This window comes from Rhopilema esculentum, chromosome 11 (genome assembly GCF_057945365.1).
Source record: "Rhopilema esculentum isolate cy_ngs chromosome 11, ASM5794536v1, whole genome shotgun sequence".
NCBI lineage: Eukaryota > Metazoa > Cnidaria > Scyphozoa > Rhizostomeae > Rhizostomatidae > Rhopilema > Rhopilema esculentum.
In genome coordinates, this window is record NC_142825.1 from 3,072,997 (window position 1) to 3,091,245 (window position 18,249).

Below are 18,249 nucleotides of genomic sequence, written 5' to 3' on the forward strand. Positions count from 1 at the left end.
TTTGTCATACCTGCCAAGTCGTATTTCTTTGAAGATGTCACCAGGTCAATGACAATGAAGAGGAGGCATCGCAAGGTCTCTAGCGGGGCAGCGAAAGACCTGTTGACAAAGTTGCAAGAGTCTGGGTTTATTTCGTGGAGATGATTAAGGGCGAAGGAAAGAAAACAAACGAGATTTTGATTTCAAATACTGTATACTTTCAAAGTAACAAAAGATCTTATTTGAAATATTGGTTTAACAGAAAAATATTTACTTAATGCGGGTTAAAGGTGAATTTTAAAACTCACCGGCGTTCTAACAAGAACCCAATACTTGTCATTGTAAAGATAATGAATCCACCAACAGACCATATATGGGCAACGCTCAGAATCTATCAAGAAAAGGAATATGCTGTTTTGTACACTGCCTTCAATAAGTAGTTGGATTAAAACAGATAGAGCAGGGATAGGACGCACCCCTTTCTTTCCCACTTCTTCTCATTTCCATTTTAAGCTAACCAAAAATGCGCTGTACAAGTAGAATATTTATACATAACACAGAGTAGGTTATGACATATAGCTTGCTAGATAGCATATAGCTTATAACATATAGCCTAACAAACGTCAATGAACAAATAAACTAAACCAGTTCAAATTCCATTTTGCCTATGAATCAAAGTATGGTCATTTTATGTCGAGGCATGCATCTGGTCTAAAATTAGTCCCTCAGTAAATTCGCGGTTTTTCTCACATAACCTTATCATTGCTGGTTCAAATGCAACAAAAAGTAACTTACAAATCTTTTGGCTGCCAACTCCTGAAATGCGGTTACCAGAACCAAACTATGCATTACCACATAAAAATTTTGGATCAGGGGGGTTGTTGTATCAAACTTCACAACTGGATACTCGATCTATAAAAAACAGGATATATAGTCTCAGTATTCAGATCAAGATAGTTATAAGAACGCTCTGTAACTGTGGTATTTTGGAATATGCTCTACATCGTTGTATAAAAATATATGATTATTTGGTAATGCTTTTAACTCAAAGCACACACGAGAACAGGCCTAAATCACGCCTTAACTAACTTACATTACTAATTCAAAACAAGGCAAATTCAACAGAACTTTTCCTGGCGCTAGGCTGATGCACTCTAATATTGATTTAAAGATATGCAACAAATTTTATGATGCTTTAACGTTTATTGACCATATGAAAGAGAGATAGCAGTTCCCAAAATTTAAACATGGAGAAATTAGCAAATACGTCTGAAACAGTAGAGTAAACTTTTAGGAATTTTAGGAAAAAACATTATTCTCAGCTTTAATGAGCTTTTTCAGATGTTTGTTTGCAAAGTTTTAATTGTAAAATCTTGAAGTAAATAACCATGTACATCGGGAATGTCTTCCGGGTTGCCAAGACGTGGACTTCCAGGAACCCAGCCAGGGCCTTTGATCACGAAGGAAATCTAGAAGAATACGAAAAGAAGTGAGTAGAAAAAGAGATCTGTACCTATCAATAAATGTAACCAATGAATGAAGATGTTAGTTATTAAAATACATAGATACAACACAGCAGTCAAAGTTTCGTTTTGCGACCTTGTTTCGGATGCCATCCATTTTCCAAAATGTTTGAAACATATACTGGAAGTGACAGAGCTGAAAATAAATGAAAACGTCTTCAATAAAGCTCAAGAGTTGATAATAATTGATTTCGAAGTATATAAGCAATAATGATATAAAAGCGTCAAGTAGATGTAAATTTAATTCTTTTGTAGTATTCTTATGTTCTTCTGTGTATGTTTATGTAATGGGTGGGTCGGGGGAGGGGTGCTGCATGCTTGGGAAGTCGTGGTGGGGGCCACACACTCGATAATATTCCCTCAAGTAAGGCCTGGGGTACAATTTTTCTAGCATTGTTTTAATTCGCATCCAATTATGTGTGTCGGTTAGTGGCTCTCAGGTGCGGCTATGCGGGCGGGTGGTGCCTCTTCCTGATTCACCAGGTAGTTTTTATTCTTTCTATGTTAATTTGCCAAGGGGTTGTCATGTCTATTGCTCCCCGTGGTATCAACGTCCCTGTAGTGTTTGTCAAGTAATTGGTAGGTAGCGAAATTGGTAAATTTTTAGTGGAATATATATAAAAAAAAGCATGAACTCTCGAGGAAAAAACAAACTTTCCCATTTTACGTTCATATTTCTCTATTTCAAGGAACTACTTATCAAATATGTCTTTCTGTTTCACAGTTCAAGACAGAATATCTATAAACGTAGAAGAAAGCCACAAATATCAAATAAGTGCCATCTGGTCGGCTACAATGGTTACCGAAAATTGAATGTATAAGGAGCCCCTGGGTTGCCAGATAGGATTTACAAACGGAGGCCAGACAGGTGGGCAACTCAGGCCAAAATGCTTATAAAAAGGCCATATCAAAAATATTATACATTGCGCATGCGCCGATTATACACGCATGCGTCTATTAAATTATCTCTTAAGAACAATCCTAATTTCAATTCTACTTTTAGTGTGACCTATAGGTGATAATATTTGACATTTGGGCGTAGGAAACTACTATTTACTCCACTGATGTAGCTATTACTCTTTCAATCTAGAATTTCTGCTGAAAAGGCCAAAAGGGCCAAATTTAAGTAGTAGGCCAAAAACAAATTCTCCAGGAAATAAAACTATGAAAAGGGCCAAAATTGGAAAATTTGGCCTGATAACGGGTCGTTGATGATTTTTGACTCATCAAAATGCAATTTGTCTTGTAACAACAATAATACACAAGACAAGTCTTCGTTGTTAGAAATGGAGTGTATGGAAGGAAGATGACAAAATAACCTGTATGTAGATTGGATTCCAAGATCCCAGTGGGTGAACCAAACCGTAAACCACCTTCTCTTCCTTTTCAGCTTGGAATGTACCTTGTATGTAATGAATTGAGCAAGGTGGATTATTGAACGACTAACAATAAGATAAATGAAATGACAAGAAGAAAAAAGGGGAGAAATCCTTCAGGATGAAGAAAGAAAAAATTAACTCTTACCAAACAAACGATCCCATATGATCAGTGTCCCGCCTATAAAGAAATAGTTAAATTCGTCAGGATGAGGTTTTTGAAAAACATCTGTAAATAAACAAAATAACAAATATTCAATAAAGGGAATGGTAATCCAAATATAACCGACGTTTAATTCATCAACTGTGGTTTGAAACTGGTGGCAGCCTCAAAAAAGCACAAAATATTTAACAATAATTCTAAGAAGCAGCTAACTCACCGTAATTCTTGTCTATGCAATACGGATTTCGGCCTAAAAGTAAATGGTTTCAAATCAATCTCACTTGAAACTGAAATAAGATTTTTACTCGTTTATGCATCGATCAGGAAAAATTCATGATTAACCATGAAAATCGCTAGATCATTTTAATTCATATAATCGTATAAATGAATCATATCATAATTCATATAATTCAGATAAATTATGTAAATTCATATTATTCTCTAGATCTATATGTGTTGTCGTGTTTTTCACTAGTTCTTCGGTAGTTAACGAGCTTGAAAACGCTTCCTGTAATGCTACTCTGCAAAAATAAGGGTTGGGTACCTTACAATAATAGGAATATAAGGTCAATGTATAGAGCTTCAATAGCACAAAAATTAATCCGAACAGACAGTAAGTATACCAAAAAATTAGCAATGCGTAAAAATTTAACTTTGACTTACCATGGTGGACTCGGTGATGACTCGGGGTGTTCAGAATATATTCTAAAGGTCCCAGGGACTCGATTACCTAAGAAAGAGCTGATATTGGTAACATTCGAATTTTTTAGCAAAGAAATGTACGGTACAAGAAGATCAAGCACAAAAATGATAGGATTACAGCTATGAACAGAGAATGGACAATTAGGGTTAGCCAGAAATCATTTCCGTAGTAATGCTGCTGCATAGATAGAGCAAAAAGAGGGGACCTTTATAATATCAAAGGCGGAAATAAGGGACCAAGGTATAATTGAAATGGTAGGTCCGGGCCACAGATCCAGGCAGCGGGTCAATGATTAGGACTGAAATGTTCGCCTTTTTTGATAATACCAGAGATTGATTGTTTATTCAAAAAAATTTGCATATTTAATGCATATCTAAAGCCCCTTAAACCCAAAGAACCGGGGTCAACCGGTCTCTACTATTCTATGAGCACCTCTGGGCATAGGTCAAATGCTCTTGGGTCCTTTGCTCAAACATATAATATGAAAATTAAGGTAAAAATCCCCGAAAAACGGGCTATTTTACTTACCTCTGTATGGATCCAAAACTGATACAGGAGATTCAACTGGGTGTGTACATAATAAGAAGATGGAGGAGCGACAAGAGCCAGTGGCAAGTAAAAAATCTGAGAATTTAAAGCAAGTTTTTTATAGTGGCCGTCTTTTTATGTTACAAACATATATAGAAAAACGGAGCTGAACTGATTTTATCGATCTCCTTTTGAATACGAGTCTGATAAACTGCATAAGATCATAACATGACTGCAAAAGATCATAACACCGAGGGCTACCAGCCTTTCAAGAAAATCATAAACATTTAGCCAATTAATAAACAAATATAGGCTTGAGATTTTAAAAAAAACTACACAGAAAGCAAAGTCTGGCGAACATACCGTTGCTCACAAGCTTGTTAAATGGAAGATATTTTGAATTTAAAATACATAAGATTCTCAAAATATATTTGAATTCATATTTTAGTAGCAGGCAAAATGACATCTAAATTATTTTTTAATTCCGTGTCATAGTCGTTTTACCATAAGAAGCTAAACGGCAAAGAAAAATTCTTTTCTCGCTAAAAGTGCTTCTCTACAACATATGAAAATGCAAAGGGAAATTACCCATTTTGTGTACTTCTGTACAACAGATTGTCTCAGGGCAGTCGAAAGATTGTAGTCTTCAGAGCTGTGATGGACCTGGTGGGCACCCCATAGGAAATTGACCTCTAGATAAAATACAGTTGGAGCTTAAGTTGCAAGAGAAAATTTAAAGTTGAAAAGATTTAATGGGAAATGGAAGTGTAGGAAGAAACATCAAGGAACATAACAACATATGCAGCTAACGAGGGACATCAACAAAAGATCGTCAAACGTCAAGATGTTTTTTAAAAAAATTTTTAAAATAATATTACGAATATATTAATACAATTGTGTTGTATACATCGTATTCATCTCTGCCTTTTGAGAGATCTTGAAGCGTCAACGGGGGTATTCGCCTAGTAAGCATTGCATCGAGCCCCTAATCCTGGCATTTTCTTCCAAAGAGACAAAAGTAAACATAGTCTATGTTCTGTGAATCATTGTTTCTTCAAAAATGTGTTTTTCGAATATCCTTAAATAAATTTTCTTCCTTACTTTAATTACATGTTTGTTTACATAAAACACTAGATTGGCAACGGTTCTTGAAGAAACCATGCAAACATGTTGGGGTTTAGTGCTACAGAGCAGCACTGAGCTTCTTCGTATGCCAGGTTTGAGAAAAAGTCAAAAAGTATAAAAATCTAAATCATAAATATAACATTTAAACTGACCGTGAGTAGCTCTGTGAAACCAGTAGTAAAGAAAGTCAATGAACAGAAAAGATAGAACCCAGGTCCAGGGAGAATCCCAAGGCAAAGTTGTTATCCGATAATTATCATGCACAAACAAATAGAGAGTGAATTCCGCAATTAGGACCATGATCCTGTAACGAAAGGTGTAGGCATACATGAAGTATTAATCAAGAAAATTGGCCTTTAAATTACAGAACTGAAGTGCTTGCAAAATTTACGGTTCACTAATGGTTACGATGATGACGTTTCAAAAGAGGTCGATTTATCTTACTATCTACCGTCAAGAAAGTTGTTGACTGAATTCACCTCGATAGAAAAAGCATTAGAGCTCGCTGGGGGAAGCAAAGCAGGTTCTTCTTTACTGGTAATTCCGATCAACTGGCATTACTTTAGATCTTATCTTTTGCTACTGAATTTTGCAAAGTGAAGTCTCTATTCTACAGGTGTCAGTCTCGACATTTCCAATCCAGGGGCCTAAAAATAATCTGAAATCCAAACATCGCTCTCATCCTAAAGTCTGTAATAGTTTTTCTGAGGCGGATTTTTAAAACGATTTCAGCTAAGAACAATGGAAATAACATTGGAAACGCCCAATGATACGATCAGTGGAGGAGCCACGGGGGGATGGGGGGAGGGGGGGGTTAGCCCCCCCCACTTTTTCAGAAAGTTGGTCCTTGAGATTCTTGCAAACCTGATGAGAAAACTTCAGGCGGGGGGGGGGGGGTATGTACGTTATCTAGAATCGTCACATGTAAATGACATTTCTTGGGAGACAACAGGTGTTTCCTCCGGAAGAAAAAGTTTCAAACAGGGGGAAAGGGCGTGATCCAAATGGGCGTTGTCCCTGACACACCTTTTGTCCCCCCACTTATCCCAGGCTGCAGCCGCCACTGAATACGATACAGAAGGAAAAGGGTGGTTGAGAATGGTCCTTTGAATATAACCGAAATTTCACAGCTCGCCCCATTATCAACATTAGCTTTGAGTCGGATGTCCTGAAAGAGATAAAACAGAAATGGAACGAAAACAAACAAAAAAGGACTCTTACTTCATTAACTGAGACAGGATACCATTATGGAAGGAGCTCAAGCCATCATTGAACCGTAGTGTTGGTTTTCCTTTCAGTATCGCGACTACATATTCGACTGCAATTGCAGCAAGGAAAATGGGTAGTGCCTTTAACAAAAAAATTAATAAATTGAAGAATTCATATATGTCAGAGATAGAACAAAAAAAATTCTAAAAACAGACAATCAATATTTGCTCTGTGTTGTGCGTGTTATTTGAGGAAACAATTCAGCAACATTACTTATAAGAAAAGAGGGGTTTATCTCCAGTGTTTCTTGCACAGCATATTAGTCTACCTTTAATCAATATCATTTTATGGTGTAAAATTGACCACGAGAGACTGCTCATCCGTAGAATCACATCTGATGTCTAACGTTCTGATAAACTTAAATAGATATCATCTAACGTGGGACTACCATATAGCCAAAGTAATATCTTCATACTTCTATACCATATCAATACTACAAAAACAAAAAGCACATTCTATTCAAGTTAAAGAGACAAATTACAAAGCTCCTCGTTTCATTCAATACGGAATACACAAACATATTTCTCGACCTCTTGCATAGCTTCTCTAAAGGATTGCAAAAGTTTCAAAATTCTGTTGCGGATTTCATTAAAAGCCGGCAACTGAAAGTAAGCATTAAAAGCCGGCACTAAAAGTGACAGTCTACCGCTTACTCATCAAACTTTCACCGTCTACCTTCACTCTTTAGTAAGACTGCACAAACTTCAGTTAACTTATAGACGCCCATTTTTGAATGTGAGCCTTTTAGTTAAAGAAAATAATGAAAACCTTTACTAGGCCCCTACACCGAATAGAAAGTAGGGGTACACTTGACTGGTTGCCAATGAAGGAATGAAGGAGCTTGGCATTTGATGAACCTTCCATTTAAGTACATCTATGACCAGCAAAAGCCCGAGTACATTGACATATCACTAAAGAGAATCCCAGGAACTTAGGGTCCAGTTTTGTACCGCTTGTCGTACCATCATAACTTTCCAAAAGTTTCAAGAAAGAACTGGCAGAACTTTTTCAATAAACTGCCGAAGCGCAATTACTTAAAAACTCATTGCTAACAATGAGTCTTTGCGAGCGTGGCGACGGTCCAAACAATGGCAGTAAACTTCTACGGATTAACCAAAATTGATTTCAGACAGTCTGAAATGCATTATGGGATGCTTGCGTGGCGCAGTGGCTCATTGTTAGCAATGAGTCTTTAAAATCAAAGAGAACCAAATTTACTATTCTCTTAAAATCAGCTTTCGTATTGTAAATAATTGGCCACTCTGTTTTTCTAATTGCTGTCACACTACACAAGTTGATTATGATTATGATGATGAGCTATTAGTGTCAAACACTACAATAATGACAAAAACATCGAACATCGTTTGTAGTGAATTCTAGTTAATTTAGCTATAAGCACAAAGGTCATGACAAAACCTGGGAACGTCACAAAACACACAGACGTAGGCAAAATAAATTATCTTATACATCATTAAAAAGCCCTAAAATAAGCTGCATTATATAAGTTTTGCCGTATTTATACTGTTATCGATCACCTGATAGCAAAGTTTTCTGGTCCTACACACATTTTTTATAAGAAAGTATTTTATAAGAAAGTTGTGCTCGGTTCTTCAAAAGTAAAGAAAGTTCAGGGCTGGATCTTTGAAAGCTAAGAAAGTCGAAAAATTCAGATATTCAAAGTTTCAAAGGAAATTGTGGTGTAAGAGTGAAATCTTTCAACAATACAGTAATGTGCTGCACAGGAAACGACAAATACAGTATGACGTTGAGGGTTTTTGAGAAATATAGCATATTTATAGCATTTCAACTTCTCCATCACTGCGCATGGTTAGTAACGTAAAACTCTCAAGTTTTACGTTAAGAAAGTGCTAAGAAAGTTTTAATACTGAAATTAGGAAATAGCTAAGTAAGTATGAGGGCTGGGCTGAAAAAAACTTTCTTATGAAAAACGTGTATCTTGGATTCTGAATCTCCAAACCATACTCGAAAGTATATAAAACATTTAAATCATCTCGCTTGGGTAAGAAATCAGATGTTCACAGCCGCTGTCCTGCCTTATGTTCTATCTGCTATTTGGTCATAATTCGAAAAATCTAAAAAATTATTTTGCGATTTCCAGCCACTCAGTTGACAAACTTACTTCATTCAAGTAATTAGGCACATCTTCGACTTTCTCGAACGTTGTCTCCTTTGGAGTTACAGCGTAGAACAACCTTCGAATTTGCTCACCAACAGAGGCATTTGGAAAGCGCATCTTGAACCCTGCAAATGATGGAAAAGATGGCTGATTGTTCCGTATTAATACACCAATGCGACTTACGACCTCGTTTTGGAACTTAATTATACGATTTTCTTAAGCTCAGATTTGGTTTTATCGTCATAATTTTAGGCGGGATACCATTTTTCATATTGTTTAACTTGTATTTTAGATTTTACCGAGAAATGAAGTTTGAAAACTTGTAAGGGATTTGACCGAAAAATCATTCTGTTTAAAACTTTACCCCCCTACTCGCCAATCATGGTCAAATCCTTTATAAAATTTTTATCTTTATGTCATCATAAAATCAATATCGTGAGCAATACCATAATGAAAACTTTCAAGTAGAATAAAATCATTGATCTCAATCCGAATCTGAGTTCAAAAATTTTGTACAAAAGAATTTGAAGAATTTTCAAAATGAGGCCGTGAGTCGAATTGGTCTATAAAGCCGGCATACCGTAAAAACCGGACCCTAAGACCCTGAGACCTAGGACCCTAAAGCTTGGTTTCCACTATGGGTTAACGTGAGATAATTCTGGGCTAAATTGAAAATTAACTCATGGTCTAAATTCAAGTTAACTTGAGATAGTGTGAAATAGCGTGAGATAACGCGAGCTATCTCAAAATTAACCCATGTACCGATTCGGTTTCCACTTGAGATAGAATTAAGTATTGAAATTTCAGAAATCACATTTTATTTGAGTCTTCCAGCTATGGCGGGCGTCTTACAAGAACAACTTATTTTACTTCTGCTTTTGAGAATACTTAGAAGGAAAATATTTTTTGCTAGAAGTGCCGTTCGCGATCTGCGCCAAGGTTTTCTGTACGGAGAGTCTACCAAAAAAAGATATGCGTTTGGTGAATACGACCACTTGCAACAGGATCTTAGAAATGAGAAAATGTTTCTCTTATTTCACAATTAATTTTTTTAGTAAAGAAAACTGTTTTCAACATCTAAAGTAATACTCAGTGCAAGTGCGTTGCGTAAGAACCTCAGTGCAAATTATAGCACCTTCCCCTCCCACGCATCGGCTTCTTTTGATAAGATGTTATCTCAAGTTAACTCATGAGCTTGAAATCAAAAAATTTTGTTTCCAAGCTCATGAGATAACGTGAGTTAGCGTGAGTTAATTTTCATGAGATAATTTTTCATGAGCGTTTCCACTATGAGATAATTTTTAAACCAACTCGGATCACAAAATTATCTCAAATTAACTCACGTTAACTCATAGTGGAAACCAAGCTTAAAGTACTAAAATAAAAAAGGACCCTTAACACCGGAAGGGTCTTCGCCCCGACAAGACAATAGTCGATCAAAGTTGACTGTCATCATCGCACCATGAGGACACATCAAATGTCAAATTCGATTTTGCTCCTACTACGGCGTTCTTCCGCATATTATTCACATCAGCTGCTGTCTTCAAATGAGTCCGTCATGGAGTCATACAGCGACAAGGAAGTTTACGGCAGCCTTTTGGGCTTTTCTAGTTTTCTTTTCTTTACTCTTGTTCCCTTTGAGAGTGGTTGCCACAGAACTGTTGATATTTTCCTGCAAACTTTGCACAATTCTTTATATCCAAAAATGCCATTGGATTATAGAAAATAATTATCAAATAATTTATTGAATTTATTTTTATGCGGCAGATTTTTGAAGCGGACCTCTGTTAGTAGATATCAGTTCCAGAATAATTTCAAACTTCTTTTTACACACCCCATGATTTGTCAATAATACCATTTTTTAGAATAGGGAGGGCAGAATCCAAAAAAATCATGCAAAAGCGACAAGCAGCAACCAAAGGAAGTGCAAAGAAAGTGCCTGAATCTTCATCTCTGACACAGGCCTTGATCTTGATCTGTCTCTTCTTTATGGTTGACTCCATAAAAGAGGTTAAATGACATTGAAAGATCTTCAAATTCCTTGTCACTTTCTGCCTTATTTGAAGGCAGCAGCTGATGTGGATAATATGCGGAAGAACGCCGTAGTTGGCACAAAAGCGCATTTGACGGTTGATATGTCCTCTTGGTGCGATGATGACAGTCAACTGCGATCAACTATTCGGGGTAAGGACCCTTCTGGTGTTAAGGGTCCTTTTTGATATTAGTACTTAAGGGTCCTGGGTCTTAGGGTCTGGTTTTTACGGTATGCCTATTAAGCCTTCTTAAAGTGACAGCTACAGGAACTGGAGTTAAACTTTAGGCTAAAAAGTTGTGGCAGCATATGATTTAAGCCCACCAAAGGTCTGTCAACAGTCACGCAATGCGAGCTTATCTGCCAAAATAATACTTGGACATTTATAAGAACAGTGTGCCATGTTTCCTGTTATATATCAATATTTACTAATGCATATTGCAGAAATGTGGAATAAGTTCAATCAGTTGCATGCAATTGAAGGAGATTTTTATCTAAATGCGCTTGCGTGACTGGGATAAGTAAAAGTTTTGTTACTAGGGAAATTTGATCTTTGGGAATTTATGATGGGCTAAAGCTGCTTCAAACAACCCTGTTGCAAAACTTATGAAATGTTATGCAACTGATCATTTGATATCTAAAGAGTTCCCGTGACTTGAGGTGTTTGTTTACCGATTAGGCTGAGTCTAACATATCCTCAAAGGTCCGAAGACAGTCAATATGTTAATTAACGTGACAAGTTTTGTGCAGCTTCTGACTCGAAGCTCCGAAAGCTGCCTTTCTATCTGAACCAAGTTAACGAAACACGAAAAGCTGTTCTAGCAATACACGAATTCGTTTAGAGAAATCGTCTATAAAAACTTTTTTAAAAATGAGGGAACAAGCCAACCGTAAATAGGCTCTAAAAATAAAAGAGGGGTGGCGAAAATCTGAGTATTAAACGCAAGCTTAGTTACATGGAATGCATGTTTACCTGTCATTGGACGAAGGATAAGACAGTTTGGTAGGTAAGCACATCCTAAACTCCCAGTGTGGAATCCATTTAGCTTACGCCGGAGATATCTGGCGTAAACTTAAGATTTCCCTTTGTCTTTCTATTGTTTATTGACGTATATTTGGCGTGAGCCTCACATGGTTCCACCCTGCTTCAGCTCATTTTACAACCAGCTTTCTTTGTGCTACTTTCCCCCATACTGATGAAGAGATATTATGGCGGATTTGAACAACAGCTTTAATTAAAAGATATTACTTACCGGGCACTTTCTCTAGAACCAGTTCAGTCCTCCCTGTATGGAATCTTTAGGCTTCCCTAAATACATTGAAACTTGAACCTTCGAGGACTTCGGTCCAATCGCATGTTTTGATATGTCAATGTTATGCTCCTTCGTAGCGGCCTCCTAAGCACGTCATATTCCTTGATTGGAGCTAACCCATTTTTAATTTCTCAAATGCTTTTCGTGATTTCTTCTCTTATTCTCTGAGGGTTTAAATATGGATTTTCCCAGTCCTCTTGTTTCACCTAATAAGCCTAATTAATAACCCCTTTGCGATGAGCAAGTCCCGTTGTCCTCTCAACAATAGTTGTTACAAATGTAATGAATAGAATTTTCCGAACGCTAATTCTTTGCTCTTCGCTCGGACACCGCTAACTATCCGTAGAATTTGCAAAAGCTGAACAAAAGTCTCGATACGAGCATTCCTTCATTTCATTTCTTTAACGAAATTTTTACATAATTATAAAGTTAGTAACTAACTTAATCATTGAATACTTGTTCTTGTCCACCAACTTTTTCACTCCCTTCCATGGGATTTAGAGGTGCCTTAGAGTTTTTTCAAAGTACAATCCCATAAAGAAGGGTTCCATCTATGGGGGCATTCCGCTTAGCTAGAACATTCTATAAAAAAAATCCGCTTCAAAAACGAGGCGTCTTTACCATTTAGGGGTGCTTTATTGGCGAATTCCTAAACTGCACCATTTAGGGGTGCTTTATTGCGCCCAATTCTGGTGTAGCGCCCAATTCTGAGCATGCGTACAGCCAAGGCCCCCTGGGTCAGTGACCCCCTGACAGGGGTGGCGCCAGAAATCTTCCGACAGAGAGGCCAAAGCTTCAGACAGGGGGGCTAAAATGACTAAAATAAGCAGTTTTCGTACGTTATTTTGTCTAATTTGCTCCGATAAAAACCTAAAATGTCCTCCGATGCTTCCGACGGAGGGGCTGTAGCCCCCCCTAGCCCTCCCCTGGCGCCACCACTGCCCCCTGACCCCCCCTCTCCTTAGCACTGCAACTTATTCTTATCTACAGCCAATAATTCATCAATGAGGCAATGAACACGGATCAACTACTAAAAATGTTTTATATTCAAGTGATAACTCCATATTACAAACTTACATCGAACGCAGAAACAAATCAACAATATTAGAAGCTGCATTTTACGATTCTAATTACAATTGAGCAATATACATGAATCAAAAGAGATAAATGAAGGAAAAGGATAAAAATAAGCAGAAGGGACATTAAAATCCGATGCATGAATTCTAAATAACAAAAGTCTCGGTTTTTAGAAAGAATTTTTCTGTTTCTAGGGCGACCTCTTGCTTGAGAAATACGGAATCGACGCTTCATCAAATTGATAAGTACCAGAGTAATGGGAATAGATCTATGATTGGATCAGTGGATCAGTGATAATATTTTTTACTGTAATAAAGGAGAATTCATGCTGCTTAGAGTTATAAATCCTGTTAAATCAGGAATGATGTCCTAATCTTTTATTCGACTGACAAATCCAATCCACAAAACTATAAAATCAAGCATAGGTTCCAAATCTTTGATTGGCTAAGAGTTCTGATTACATTCAAATTCTCCATAGCCCTTTAGCCAATCAGAATTCAAGAATACGACAACAAACGTGCCTCGCAGCTAGATTTAGGCCTATTTTGGACGTTTTTACCACTACCCACAAAAAAATAAACGTGTAAAATTTGTTGCAAGATAACCTAAATTTTTTTTTAAAAATTTAGTCTTTGGTAAATTTAGAAAAAAACTGCCGTTGTACTCAGTTAAAAATTTTCCGCGATCGTCAGTTACGAAGGCTTGAAGTTAGCAGTTCACCATCCCCCCAATGACAGCGAAAGAAGTTTGAAAATTCACACTGCTTGAATGTTAAAATCTATTTTATCTACGTAATCAACAAATTAGAACTCACCATAACAAATACATGGCAATATCTTTGCATATCGGCATGAATGTCTATGAAACTTACGTGGAAAAACGCTACATTTTACCAAAACAATATGCAGCTCTTCTATCTCGTAAAATCGTATTAGCATCAGCATCTCAACTAATGTAATCCGCTTAAACTTATTTTCAACTTCTTCATAATTACTTTTTGCACTCAGTTACTTCATATATTTCTTTTAAATACTTGTAAAACCAACGAGAAACTCATGTCCACTGCCAGTCCACTGCTGAAAAGGCTATCGCAATGCAGAAGCTGACGCGATGATAAAAAAGGGCGGGAAACGTGCCTCGAATCTTGACTTGGGCCTTATTTACACGTTTTTACGATTGCAAAGAAAAAGATCAATCGTGTAAAGTGTATTTGCACGTTTTTACGATTCCCCAGAAAAAAATTAATCGTCTAAAGAGTGTTGAAAATGATCTATGATTTTAAAAATCGAGTGTCTGATAACTTTCCTTTGTGCTCAGTAAATTTTTTCCCAAATGATCCCCCCAATTAGGGAGGAGAGACCATATGATGCGCGCAAGCATGCTGTTTGGTGTGTGTTCAGTGTACTCGCTTTGATCATAATTAGTGGGATTCAATAAGTGCGGTTGTGGCTTTTTACGGCTTGTTTACACTATATTATCGTGTGTGTTGACGTGGATATTGTCTAATCGGCATTGATGGTGGTTTTTAAAAAAACCGTTTTATTCGTCGATGGCACAACTACTATGTGTGTGTTCCCTTTCATTTTGGGCCGGGAATAAGGCCCCAGCTGAAGATTTGCTGCTTTAATCGAAGAAGTGTACAGCTGATGCGAGGCTCTTGTTTCTCTAATTCCTCAACTCCACTCTCCTCATCCTCATCGTCACCACAGTTGGCATCAATTTCATTGGCAACAATACCGTCATCGTCATCTTCATGATGGCGTAGTCCATCGCAAGCTTTCTCGGAGAGCACCTTCATCGAATTTGCAAGTTCTTTTGAGCAAATCAAGCATACCATTTTTCCAGAATTTAGACAGCTTGTGTGAAAGGAATGTCCGCAGCCATGGAAAATATGGAATTCTTGGAACACATCTGAGCAATCTGGCCTATCACATTTCCTATAAAAAGATATTTCAAAAGGTTAAGTATTGTTTAAAGGTATATTCTATATTGATTATGTTGTCTTAAAGTGAGAAGAATAAAATGTAGTTGGTCAAGGGCGTATTTATAGGGGACCTGAGTTGGTTATACCCCAAAGTATAAATGAAGGGAATTGCTACTTTTACAAAAATGACACCTCTACAATGACATCCCAGAAATCCAGGGGTTAACCTCACAATTCCTGTGTCAAAAAAAGAAAAAAACTTCATCCTTTACCTGCAATAAGTGAATCCCCTGACCAAGATGCCTTATCTTAGTTAAAACAAAAAGTAATTACACAGACCTGGATGCATTTGGCTCCTTTCCTGGAAACTGAAATCCCAATGGTAGAACCTTTGAGGCAACAACATTTTCTTCTCCATAGATCTGTGGCAATTTCCAATAACTGAAATTCTTTTTCTTCCCTCTAGGTCTTGGTACTTCTGATGCATTGTTGGGATGATCTTTGATGTCTTCCAGAACTGTGATTAAAAACTTTGCTGCTACCATTTTCAACTGCTCAAGTCTTCCTCTCTTAAATGTGTACTTCTTTGGCACAACAAATGTTGATACGAAACTCAATGATGCATCTTTCCTGCTGTCTAGCCCTTTGGCTTTCTTCCGAAGCATATCACCACAGTCATGGTCTTGAGTCTCAGCACGAAGGTGTGAATGAAAATTCTCAACAGGGTATTCGTCAAAAGCATTGAGCATATTCATCAGTGTGTGATAAAGTGGATGATCTATAGACTTCCAATACAAGAAATTGCTCAGCCACACCAATGGAGCTTTGTCATAATGGTGTCTTTTATAACAGAAGAACATTACCCAACACCGAAACAGAGAGCTAGCAAACATTTCAGTATTCCCACTTTTGAAGATCACAGAGTAGATGGAAAGGACAAGAGGAATATAATTGTCAAGTAGATTGAGTAAGGTTAGATACTGGATATCTTTGCAATTTGAAAATGCAACAATAATCTGATCCCTTATCAAAGTCCAACCACCATACAAGACCTCAAGAAGAAAAGAAATCCTCCATGCCTGTGGCTTATTGGCAAGAACTTTATTTTCACCAAAGATGTAAGTATATGCCTTCTTAAAAAATTCAATATTAAGGAGACAAACACATTCTCTAGCATTAAGTTGGATATGCAGAGGACCGATGAAAGGAACTATATGTTGAAGAAATGGACAACTGTCAGATTCTTTTGCATGTAGTTGTACTTGCCTCATGTAAAACTGGGCAGGCCAGTCTCCTGGCTGGGGACATATGAAATTTGAAAGGTACGAATCCAGTCCATTATCAATGGCATGACATGCTGCTTGACGGAAATTGTGAAAACCTTTTAGTGGGATTTCAAGCTCATCGATTAGTTTGCAGCCATCCATCTTTCTCATTGCTCGTTCTCCTGTCTGATGTTCTTGGTAATCGTGGATCTCAATTCTTGATCTTTCCATTTCAGGATCAAAGAATGCTGTTCTTATCCAGTATGGCATTGATGATGCAAATGTTGTTGAAAGAGATGAGAGCATCTTTGTGGTGAAATCGAGCAACATATCTTGACAAATACCATCTGGGTTTACTACATGTTGGTCAACTGGAATAGCAGAGCCATCACAGAACCGCTTCATCAGTATTGTTGCCATGTTCCTTGCTTTTGATGTAATGTGATCAGTTGGCCTCCTCTTTGTATGGATGTTAGTAAAGTCGTCAATCATGGGGATTAAAAGTGCTTTCCTTTCAATAGCATCAGCAATGAAGTCCTTCACAAGTGACTCATGACTCTCAGCAATCTTGTAAAAGTCTCTGCGTTGTGTTGACTTTGACACTGCTATGCCACTTTTATGCAGCACTGATAGCCCCCCTTCACTTATTCCTTTCCCAACAACCATGTTTGACATAACTTTTTGATACCAGCTTGCTTTTTGAGATTGGCCAAACATCAGCATATAGATTATTGTGACAGCTTTTTTCTTGTTCAAGGCTTGTCTATGCACAGGTTTGTCTTCTGACGACATAGCATTCAATATGACAGAAAACAATTTGTTAGCACCTGCTGAAATGGCGACAGTTTGCAATGCTTCAGGATCAAATGGAGGCAGCTCATCACTTTTCCCATATCTTGACCACAAATGTTCTCTGAGAAGTTTTACTTCTGCCTGCAAGTCAACACTTTGGGAAACTGTCTCGGTGAGTTGAATCAGTAGATCTGTTTGAATGTATGTAAATCTTTCTCCAACTTCTACAGCACCTACTCCTTCAAGGTAATGCTCTTCAACTGGATATGTTGGGACAAACTTGACAAGAAACTCAGGAACAAGATAGAATGTTTCGCCTTTAACTGTTTTTGTCTGAAAATTCAAGGGCTTGGGACCTTCCTGAGAATCATCATCAATCTGATTAAAGTCAGAAGCATTTTCATCTTTTATGCTGAAAGCTGATTCTGTATCTTGGGACTGAGATGATTCAGATTCAACATCAGCAATTGCATTCATCAGCTGAAAATCAGATGATATCATCTTTGAACATATTTTCTTAAGTTTATTTACCTAAATTTTGTAATTGAAGACTTCTTTCAACCCTGTAGTCAATTCATTTAATTTCTTTTAAGGTCTGGTGCACAGTGGCATGAAACTGTGGCCTTCCAAAGCACCAGAAAGCACCAGCATTTATCAGAAAAATATATTTGCCCCCCCCCCCCAAAGTATCCTTAACATCCTCCCCTGAAAAAAATAGCTGAAGCCCCAAAAAAACTTCTTTATGCCTCAACAATATCTGCAGTCAACCAAAATATCTATAGCTTTCTAAAATATCTTTAGCCCCTTAAGATATATTCAACCACCTAAATATATTTTGTAAATAGTACCCTCCCCCCAAAAAATGACCCCCGCTTTCCCCTGCAAATATCATAATTTTATCTAGAGCACCTCCCCCTTAACCAGCCACATATTTAATATGTTTTTTTATCTATTTGTATACTATTCAGAATATGATAGTTAAGTCTTAAAGAAGCAAAAAGTATAAATAGACAAAGTCAAAAGTGGCAACAGGAAGTATTGTG

General features: G+C 37.3%; 1 protein-coding gene across 2 annotated transcripts in view; it reads right to left on the reverse strand.

Moving 5' to 3' along the window:
• LOC135694107 (alkylglycerol monooxygenase) overlaps positions 1–12,224 on the reverse strand; it is a 14,394-nt gene extending 2,170 nt beyond the window's left edge. The window contains exons 1-15 of one of the 2 annotated variants that reach the window (XM_065212787.2): positions 12,089–12,224; positions 8,807–8,928; positions 6,619–6,746; positions 5,550–5,701; positions 4,861–4,964; positions 4,273–4,368; positions 3,705–3,771; positions 3,259–3,291; positions 3,027–3,059; positions 2,822–2,904; positions 1,579–1,638; positions 1,374–1,448; positions 775–891; positions 288–370; positions 11–99 (exon numbers count right to left, since the gene is read on the reverse strand). In XM_065212787.2, the coding sequence (XP_065068859.2) occupies positions 11–99; positions 288–370; positions 775–891; positions 1,374–1,448; positions 1,579–1,638; positions 2,822–2,904; positions 3,027–3,059; positions 3,259–3,291; positions 3,705–3,771; positions 4,273–4,368; positions 4,861–4,964; positions 5,550–5,701; positions 6,619–6,746; positions 8,807–8,920 (1,234 nt within the window). In that variant the 5' untranslated portion in view covers positions 8,921–8,928; positions 12,089–12,224. Of the gene's footprint in view, positions 1–10; positions 100–287; positions 371–774; positions 892–1,373; positions 1,449–1,578; positions 1,639–2,821; positions 2,905–3,026; positions 3,060–3,258; positions 3,292–3,704; positions 3,772–4,272; positions 4,369–4,860; positions 4,965–5,549; positions 5,702–6,618; positions 6,747–8,806; positions 8,929–11,808; positions 12,037–12,088 lie in introns of those variants that run through there. The other variant, XM_065212786.2, reaches the window with a different exon arrangement.
• Between the last annotated feature and the right edge of the window lie 6,025 nt (positions 12,225–18,249).